Source organism: Sprattus sprattus (assembly GCF_963457725.1).
Source record: "Sprattus sprattus genome assembly, chromosome: 20".
Taxonomy (NCBI): domain Eukaryota; kingdom Metazoa; phylum Chordata; class Actinopteri; order Clupeiformes; family Clupeidae; genus Sprattus; species Sprattus sprattus.
In genome coordinates, this window is record NC_137918.1 from 10,402,619 (window position 1) to 10,412,618 (window position 10,000).

General features: G+C 47.9%; 1 protein-coding gene across 7 annotated transcripts in view; it reads right to left on the minus strand.

The window, feature by feature from the left end:
- macf1a (microtubule actin crosslinking factor 1a) overlaps nucleotides 1–10,000 on the minus strand; it is a 129,860-nt gene that overhangs the window by 91,648 nt on the left and 28,212 nt on the right. For 5 of the 7 annotated variants that reach the window (XM_080859316.1, XM_080859315.1, XM_080859314.1 and 2 more), the window contains 14 exons: nucleotides 9,671–9,790; nucleotides 9,233–9,328; nucleotides 8,443–8,664; nucleotides 8,018–8,172; nucleotides 7,508–7,799; nucleotides 7,193–7,321; nucleotides 6,715–6,792; nucleotides 5,917–6,078; nucleotides 5,530–5,634; nucleotides 4,894–4,989; nucleotides 4,629–4,754; nucleotides 2,664–2,816; nucleotides 1,393–1,404; nucleotides 5–159 (listed from right to left, as the gene is read on the minus strand). In XM_080859316.1, the coding sequence (XP_080715442.1) occupies nucleotides 5–159; nucleotides 1,393–1,404; nucleotides 2,664–2,816; nucleotides 4,629–4,754; nucleotides 4,894–4,989; nucleotides 5,530–5,634; nucleotides 5,917–6,078; nucleotides 6,715–6,792; nucleotides 7,193–7,321; nucleotides 7,508–7,799; nucleotides 8,018–8,172; nucleotides 8,443–8,664; nucleotides 9,233–9,328; nucleotides 9,671–9,790 (1,901 nt within the window). The remainder of the gene's footprint in view (nucleotides 1–4; nucleotides 160–1,392; nucleotides 1,405–2,663; nucleotides 2,817–4,628; nucleotides 4,755–4,893; nucleotides 4,990–5,529; nucleotides 5,635–5,916; nucleotides 6,079–6,714; nucleotides 6,793–7,192; nucleotides 7,322–7,507; nucleotides 7,800–8,017; nucleotides 8,173–8,442; nucleotides 8,665–9,232; nucleotides 9,329–9,670; nucleotides 9,791–10,000) is intronic. The other 2 variants (XM_080859317.1, XM_080859313.1) reach the window with 1 other exon arrangement.

A 10,000-nucleotide genomic window follows, 5' to 3' on the forward strand; every position in this document is an offset into this window, starting at 1 on the left:
TTACCGGCCAGCAGTATCGATGGCGTCCTGGTTAGGTGGTGGGATGGTGAAACACACTGACGGCACCATGGCTTCATTTCCACTGGGACTGATGACCTTCCACTTGGTGCGCTGGGAGTTGTCCTCCAACACACACTCCTCGCCCTTTGAGATGGTGATCTGAACACACACACACACACACACACACACACACACACGTACATACATACATACATACATACATACACAGAGATAGAGAAAGAGAAAGAAGACAGAAAAACAAAGGACAGAAATGATGAGACAGAGAATAATGTTGGAGGGAGGAGAGAAAGAGAGGATGAGTGGAGTAAAAAGAGAGGAGAGGAGAGAAAGAGGGGATGAAGAGAGTAAGAGGAGAGGAGAGAAAGAGGGGATGAGTGGAGTAAGAGAGGAGAGGAAAAGGGGATGAGAGGAGTAAGACGAGATGCGAGGAAGAGGGGATGAGAGGAGTAAGAGGAGAGGCGAGGAGAGAAAGAGGGGATGAGTGGAGTAAGAGAAGAGGAGAGGAGAGGCAAAGGGGATAAGTTAAGTAAGAGGAGAAGAAAGGAGAGGAGAGCAGAGGAGAGAAGAGAAGAGGAGAGAAAGGTTTGGAGTTGTTGAGTTAAAAGTGCTGGAGCAGATTAAACAAGTGAATGATGCAGATGAAATGGTTTAATGTAACCCACTGACGGAGAGTCAAATGATAAAATGTTAATGCTGATGGCCGCTAATGAAATATTACATAAAATGCAGCCATGGAGCCACTGGACAGGCTTCAAAAAGGGAATGACTTTGAAAGCCTGCTGCACTCGAAAGTTCAACTCAAGTTCAACTTCCAGTGTGGCCCAAGCATCTGGGTGCCATTTTCATTCTCAATCCAAACCCAATCCTAACTCAATCCAAACCCAATCTTAACTTCAAACCCCCCCACCACCAAACCCAAATACACAACTCATACCCCACTCAAACGCAACCCAAAACTCAACTGAAACAAAATTTGATTAGTTATGACATCTGTGGGCGAGGTTTATTATGGCCCCTCCCTTAAGCATCACCCCTCCCCACCCCCACCCCCCCACATGCTGTACACCACCACACATAGAGCTCACTAATGCCACCAACCAATCAGATGCCAAGCTGAGGTAAACGCGCTGAGAAAAACAACAACCGTGAAGAAATGAGTGCTAGCACTACGCTTGGCTGTCTGAAAGGGGGGTGCAGCTCTGCCCCCCCCGGTCAAAGCAGCAGCACCCATGTGTGGGTAGTGCCAAATGGTGGCATAGCAGGGGCAGTGTTGAGCAGTGTGGAGATGGACAGTGGGGAGAGGAGGAGGAGGAGGAGGAGGAAGATGAAGAGGAGGAGGAGGAGGAGGAGGAAATGAAGTCTCTGTAGTACCTGAGCACCGGCCTGTTCAGCCCAAGAACACGTGCATGCACACACAGACCCAAACACACACACACACACACACACACACACAAAACACAGGGAGGGAGGAAAAAGGGGGGAAGAGAAAGGGTGGAAGAGGGATGGGTAAAGAGAGGGGGAGATGGGGAGAGGAGGGAAAGAGAGATTATTTTTGACCATTTGACCATAAGACCCTGCATGTTTGTGGAGATGTGACAATGAGAAAACATAGTGGTAAAGGGGCCCAGAACTGGTATGAGGATATGGAGTGTGTGTGTGTATGTGTGTGTGTGTATGTTCGTGTGTACAAGGGAGTCTTGCAACTGAGTAAGACAGAGACCTAAATGCTGCCCTACTTATAAAGTAGGCTGTGTACAATACCAACTCGACACCAAGGAAAATACAAGGACAGAATTAGCCCAAGATATTTTCCATTCATAACTGTGTTGCATTGTTCTCTGGTATGCTCTACGGTGTGTATCTTAGAATGGCAGGTAACTTCCTCACAACTTCAGAAGATTGTGAGAAGAATGTGGAGAGCAATGATCAGACCCAGACTAGCAAGGCTTGTGCTGAAGCCAGTCCTCCACTGGCCCACAATGCAGAGGGGGCCCCTGGTGCAGAAACAGCTCTCATCACAAAGGCACCTCCACTCCTGAGCCTCAGAGTGCAGATAGCCTGCTGATACCTCTCTAAGTGTGCCAGTGGAGAGGTTTATATAATTTATAGCTTCCAGCTTCTGCAGTGACAGCAGCCTGCATTTGACCGTCACTGAAAGCCTTCACACTCTCACATGAACATGAGTGGGGCCCAAAAAAAAAAATCAGTGGATGCCTTATCCTTTTTGTATTAATTATTACTGCGAAGCACAGCTATATGTATTTCAATGTGCGCTTATGGTGAAGCGGCCATAATAAAATAGATCTAAATGACAAAGCTGTGTTGCCTTAAAAGTAAAAAAAAAAAAAAAAAAAAAATCAGTGCCGAGACCAAGAATAACTGAGCACAGCGTGGTCACTACAGGAATCTGTTCCTGGCATTTTTACCGCAGTAGCCTCATTTCTGGGTTTGATTGGCTAGGTGTGTACTCTGTCAGTGCGTACAGGTAAGCTGTCAGCCAATGAGTTGAGAGTAGACCTTGAGAGTAGACCGAGTGTGTGGATGGGGAGGAGAGGAGGGGGCATGAGAGACTGGGGGGAGTGGGGTGAGATGAGACAAGGGTGTGTGTGTGTGTATGGATGTATATCTGTTCTATTACTCACCTCAATCTGCCGATAGTCGCAGATGGCTCGGATGGGTGTGGTTGTTCCCAGGGCTCCTTCCGATCCACGGGGGCGGAGCTGCACCACTGTCTTGGCCCGGCCCACCAGGCTGGCCACTGAGCTGCGGTACTCAATCAGCTGCTCCTTCTCCTCCTGGTGGGCACAACCACGGATGCGGAGCATGTCAATAAGAGGGCACACACCCACTCTCCATCAGACACACACACTTCCACAGCTCGCATAGCTTCAAGCAATGACAAACCTCGACAATTTCCCTCAATTAAAGGGGGGAAAAAGGCTATGAAAGCCAAAATATCTCATGACAAAAATTATGATTTTCTCAGCTCATATCTACACAATATATCCCTTTCATGCTTAGAAAAAATTAGTGCCCATGAGCTTAAGACTGCCATTAAAAAAAGTCAGTCTAACTATCCATTAGTATTTCTGTGTGTTAGGGATGGAAACAACCTTCCGTCTTAGAAAATTCTCTCCTGTCAGCAATGTCTTACTGAGTGAATATGACCATGGCCCCTTTAGCTAATAGCACAGCTTCTCCTGAGCTAATGTTAGCAAAGCCTCAGTGTTGAGGTAAGCACCGTGTCGCCTGTGCTAATGTTAGCGTAGCCTCTAAGCAGGATAATGCTGATGGACTCTGGCGCCACTGGGAGTGCCGTTAAATTGCGTTTCCTCTCCTTCCCTTCCTTGGACACAGGGTTCATTAAGGCTACATTAGAGAGCCGGCCTGGCAGAGAACAAACACTTAAGTGAGATTGAGGAGCGCTAATAGCATTATCCCCTGGATCTCCGATTGAACAGCGGTATTAAGAATTAGGACTTGTGTTGCTGAGACTGTGAGTCACAGAAAAAAAGGGAGAGGGAGGTGAAACAGGGAATGAGACAGAAAAAGAAAGAAGAAGAGAGGGAGGCAAAAAACAGAGAATGAGATGGTCACAAGATTAATTGAGATGGACGGAAGGGCAGTTGGTGAAATCAAAATAAAGAGCTCAAACAGCAGCAGTGGAGCTCTGCCTCTAATCGGCACATTAAATCTGGTTTGCATGGCTGTGTGTGTGTGTGTGTGTGTGTGTGTGTGTATCCCTGCCAAAAGTGCGATGAAGGGCTACATCCAGGAAATGTAATGACACATTCTGGCACAAACTCTCTTGGACTGCAGACACCCTAAACCTGTAAACCTCTACTTACCCAAATCTCACGGCCAAAATTATCTTTCACCACCGGGGGGCTCCTAGTGTTATTTAACTTCATAGTTTTTCATTATGGTGTTCTTTGTTTATATAGTTTTGGCAATGGACCACTGCAGTCTTTAAATTATAAAAGTTTATTATACTGCAGTGAAGGAGGAACCTCTACCCCGACAGACCTGTGTGTGTGTGTGTGTGTGTGTGTGTGCATGTGTGTGTGTATGTGTGCATGTGTGTATACTGCAGTGCGGCTGGCTCTTCAAAGCTAGAGAGCATGCCCAGTTCTCAGGGACTGTGTGCCACGGTCTTGAACTGTGCCATCTGCCGTGAGTTCCATGGGTTTGTCAGGAGAGGCTCCGTTCACCAAAACAAACAGGGCGAGGGCTCGTATGTGAGTGATTGAGCATCTGTATTTCTTCAGAAACTAAACCCATCTGACCTCCGGATTGGCATAAACTCACCAGAACCTTAACCACATACACAACAAGAATGGGAGCATTCAGAGAATGCAAACCTCCGCCTTGTGACCTTGACCTTTGACCTTGACATCTGAAAATCTAATCAATTATTGCCATTATATTAACCAATCTCCCCACAAAGTTTGATGGAAATCGGTCCATGCGTTTCTGCGTAATCCTGCTGACAAACAAACATACAGGGGCGAAAACATAACCTCCTTGGCGGAGGTAATAACTGTACATTCTACAAGGGGGGGGGGGGCATATAAATAATATAACCAAGCACGGTGAGATTTGGTTACCATGGAGTCCTGCAGCAGGTCCTCCAGGCGGCTCAGTCTGCTGTTCTTGTCACAGGTGTACTGCCTCTTGATGGAGTCTTGCAGCTGTCGCAGGTAACTCTCACAGTCCCGTGCATCGCCCATGAACTGCCCCCAGAAACACAACACAGTTAGTGCAGTTCCCACCAAGTTTGAAACATTTCAGAGATTAACATTACTCTGTTTATGTGGGTGAGGGGGTGTGTGTTTGAGAGTACATAATGCATCATGATGCAGTTTAGCATACCTGGAAGAAGGCTGTGTTGTCTTTAAGGTGCTGCTCCACACACACACATAACTGCCGTACCCACTGCCACTGAGTCTGTAAGGCTGCACTATAGGCCTGGGGAGAGAGAGAGAGAGACAGAAAGAAAGAAAAAGAATAGAAAGAGAGCGAGAGGAAGTGAGAGGCAGAGAGTAAAAAGGAGAAAATCCAGAGGAGGAAGATATAGAGAAAGAGAGAGAAGAGAAAGAGAGAGAAGAGAAAGAGCGGGAGAAAGTGACAGACAAAGAGTAAAAAGGAGAGAATTCAGAGAAGGGAGATATACAGATAGACAACAGAGAGAGAACAGATGGGGGTAGGAAGGTTTGGAGAATCATTTCATCTGTATGAGCAACATGCCTCATGCCAACAACCATAAAAGGTCACAGAGATTAAGGTGTTGTGTGGAGCACACAGGTCTAACTCCAAAACACCCGTGGGAAACCAACCAACCCCAGTCATTCATCCGAAAGACTGCTGACTCCTGCCCTAATACTGTTTACTGTTTATGTGCCTAGTAAGGCTGTTTTAGTCAGTGTAGTAAGTTACTGTGTGTCACTAGCATAAGGGTCTATTCAGCTCACACAAACACACACATAAACAAACAATAAAAAGCCTCACCTCAACAGTCTGTTTGGCTGGGTGATTCTCCAGACAGAGTTGGTCTGCTGTTTCCTGTAATGAGCGCATCACTTCCTGTTTCTCATCCACTTCTGCCCTCGTCTCCTAAAAAGAGTGCAAGACAGCAGTCAGGCATTGTTCACACGCTACATCACTGAGAAGCATGGCGGTTCTGTAGATCACTGACTGTTTGTAATATGACACTGGCATTGAGGGACTTTGCAGAGTGCTATAGTGTTGCTGCACTAGTGATTTTGTTTTGGACTTCGGTTTGTATCTTGTGTTTTTATTTTTTTTTTAAATGTGCACTCAGAGCACATTTGTGTGTGTATGTGTGTGTGTGTGTGTGTGTGTGTGTGTGTGTGTGTAAGTAGTGCTTGGACTAACAGCGTATTGCTCCCTCTTGGCAGCCATGTTGTTGTTGTTATCGCTCCAGTCGTAGGAGATCTCCTCCTCCTCCCTCTCGTTCAGCCAGATCAGCTCCTCTGTGCACTGAGACACAAACGCACGCAGGCTCTCCAGGCAACGCAGTCGCCATGACGAATGTTCCTGAAGAGAAACACCAGCCCATCAACAACATTACCCCAGTGGAAAACCCAACTAGTAGGGCAGTCATTACACACATACTCACAGAAACACACACACACACAGAAACGTACACACAGAAACGTACACACCTACACACAGATACGTACACACATACACACAGATACGTACACACATACACACAGATACGTACACACATACACACAGATACGTACACACATACACACACAGACATGTACACACATACACACCAACATATGTTCAGAACCACACCCTTTGCCTCAGACTGATGCAAAACATAAACACACTAAATAACCCAATTCACACAGAGCACAGCCACTAACCTAAATGCAATCACGTCAGCCAAGCAGGTCTTAATAGGAGCTGATTGTGTGTGTGTGTCAAGAGCAGGTGCTGTGCAGACCCCTCTCTAGCCTGACTCTCACAGCTCTTCAGTCCTTTGTTATGCCACACACTCAGTTACGCCTTAACATGATTATTATGGTCTGGGTTAGGCTATAGCTCGACACACACAAACACACACACACAGGCACACACACGTACACACACACACACACACACACACACAGACGCACACACACACGTAGTGCACATACACACACACACACAGACACTTACCAGTAATTTGCAATATTGGTGCTCCAGTTTGGCCAAGGTCTCTGAGTAACTGCCACGGAAATTGGAGGAGACAGTAGACTGCAAAACAAAAGAGCAAAATGTATATATTTTATTCCAACTTTAAGAGTGTATGAGTTCATTAGCCAGTACAAGAGTCTGCGTTGGTTTGTTTGTTTGTTTGTGTATGCTTTGGAGAAAGAGAGAGACCAAGAGAATATGGCTATGTGGGATTTCTCTTGGCATTTAGAGTTGTATATTAATTTAGCTATTGTCTCACTTTCTCTGTGTGTGTGTGAGAGAGCGTGTGTAAGAGAGAGCGTGTGTGTTTGTGTGTGAGTGTGAGTGTGAGTATGTGTGTGTGTGTGTGTGTGTGTGAGTGTGTGTGTGTGTGTGTGTGTGAGTGAGAGAGAGAGCGTGTGTGTGTGTGTGTGTGGGTGTGTATGTGAGTGCGAGAGCGTGTGTGTGTGTGTGTGTGTACCTCAAAGTTCCTGGCTTCCTGCAGGCTGTGTAATAACTCTCCGACTGCTGTGTTTATGCTGTGATGGTCCTGCAGGTGCTGCTCCACAGACGGTAAGTCTGCGCCCCACTCTGCTCGTTCCAGCAGGTCCTAAACACACACACACACAGACACACACACACACACACACACACACACAGACACACACAGACACACACACAGACACACACACAGACACACACACAGTCAGGCCTGAGCTTCACACCCAATTAAATCTATACATGGTAAAATGTGATCAATACTTGTCAATACCACGTGTCAATAGGTCTTTCTCACCTGCGTCTCCTCCACCCATCCAAGCAGCTCGTAGATGAACCTCAGACTTCCCTCATCCTCCGACGATGACATCGCCACCAGCTCGGAGCGGCTCATTGGTCGGCGAAGGAGGCTGGCCACGCCCGCCGCGGCACCCAGCAAGGTTTGGCCGGTCAGTGACAGCGTGTCCCTCGCGGAGCGGCTTTGGAGGGGTGCGTCGCCAGGGTGCAACCCGGCCGCAAAGTGTCCTTTTCTGTAGACGCTGGAGCACTGAAGGCGCAGGGAGACCAGCTCCTCCTGCAGACACGACACCCTGCACATAGAAGCACACATACACACATCAGTGCGGGGTAGACCAGACCAGACCAGACCAGACCAGACCAGGCCAGACCAGGCCAGGCCAGGCCAGACCAGACCAGACCAGACCAGACCAGACCAGACCAGAACAGACCAGACCATCTGGATTACACAAAGCATGCAAAGGATGTCTGAGGTTTAGCCTGTCTCTGTCCTCCTCTCGGCGTGGCTCACCTGAAGGCTAGCTGCTCCACCTGGTAATACTTCTCGTCACGGAGGATCTGCAGGTCCAGGTTCAGCTGCCTGATCAGAGACTCAGAGTCCTGCAGGTAGACGGCCAACTCCTGCTCGCAGCGCACCACTCCGCCACTCTCCAGCTGAGACATGTCCTTTAGACAGACAGACAGACAGACAGACACAGATGGAGAGACAGATAGAGGAAGAGACCCAGAGCGAGAAAGGGCAGACAGAGAGGGAGTGAGACAGTGAAAGCAGGAGAAAGAATGGGAGAAAAAAAAATACATTTTAAACTTCTTTAATCTTTGATAGGCAACATTAGAGTGAATCCCCTGCTTGCCACACAAACACACACACTCACACACACACACACACACACACACACACACACACACACACACACATATAATGTAGAGCCTCACCGCCTGCAATGTGTTTTTGGCGAGTGTGAGTTTCTCCTCGCAGTCCAGCGCTGCGTTCTGGATCTTGTTGGCGACCTGCAGCAGGAGCTCCAGCCGGTCCACGGCGGGCCGCAGGGCCTTCTCCCTCTCCAGCATCTCCAGGATCAGCTTCCCCCACGCCTCCTCCAGGTCGTTAGGATGGAGGCCTGCTGGCAGCTTGATGCGCCCGAACTCTATCCACACCTACCCGAGGAAAAACAGTCATCAATTCACACACACACATCCACGCCTGAGAGAGATCACGTACATTTTCAATATATTTTACACATACATATATGGCAGATGTATATACACACATACATAAAAATACACAGAGAAACCAGAACATTAGTGACATCCAGACAGGAAACATTCTCTAGCCCCCAAAAAAGTTCTTGGCACAAGAATAAACAATCCAAGTCTTGAGTCTGGCCCCTGACACACAAACACTCTCTCTCTCCCGCTAACACACTGGCTGGCTTTCTCAGTCAGTGCTGCTGTGGGTGATGTATATGTATCGTCTTTCAGACACGCATTCCTGCTTTCTTTTCCTCTCTGTGGCTCTGGCAGGTCTGGTGTCCTTCATTACTCTGTGGTCTCTGCAGCTCCGAGGAGCCCCATGATTCAGAGGACGCTCCCAATTTGGCAGCACAATCCAGGTCACCATTACCATTTTCCGCTCTTCTCTCCCTCTCACACACACACACACACACACACACGTGGGCCTACAAATACCTACAAACACACACACACCATCCCAAAACGTCCTCACCTCCATCAGTTTGTAAAGGTGCTCGATGTGACCCTTCTCCAGTTCCTTGTTGGGGATCTCCGTCTCTTTGAAGTGGACGTACTCATTGTAAAGTGCCTGTGGGGAGAGGGCCAGTACCGCAAACACACTCAAAACAAGACAACACCCTCACAAATCAAAGGTTCTCCACAGTTGGTTTGATCTTCCATCTATTCATATGGGGGACTTTAGAGATCTTTCTGCTTAAGAATGCTATCCAGGAGCCAGGAGCGCTCATGTTGTTCTTAATCTGACTGCTCGGTTTTCAACCACACATTAATTGAAGGTCACATAAGCAAATGCTGATGTTGATGCCACTTAGTGGAGTAGTGTGAGGCATGTATAAGATGATGAATTTATTACTGATCTCATTGCTGGGAGGGAATGTAACGGGTGTAAGTGTGTGGCCCTTCAACTGACCTTGAGCTCAACGGGGTTCTGGGGGAAGTTCTTGTTGGCCATGAGGCCGGTGTGCTGGCGCGTCCACTGCAGCAGAGACGAGAAGCGAGACTGGTACTCTGCCCAGCGCTGGTCCACCTCCTGAGAGACACAGAGGGAGAAGAAACAGGTGAACAACTGAGACACAGAGAGGGAGAACAAACAGGTGAACGACTGAGAGACAGAGAGGAAGAGAAGAAACAGGTGAACGACTGAGACACAGAGGAGGAGAAGAAACAGGTGAACGACTGAGAGACACAGAGGGTGAAGAGTGAGATGAGTGGATTGATGATTAGACTGATTGACAGTCAG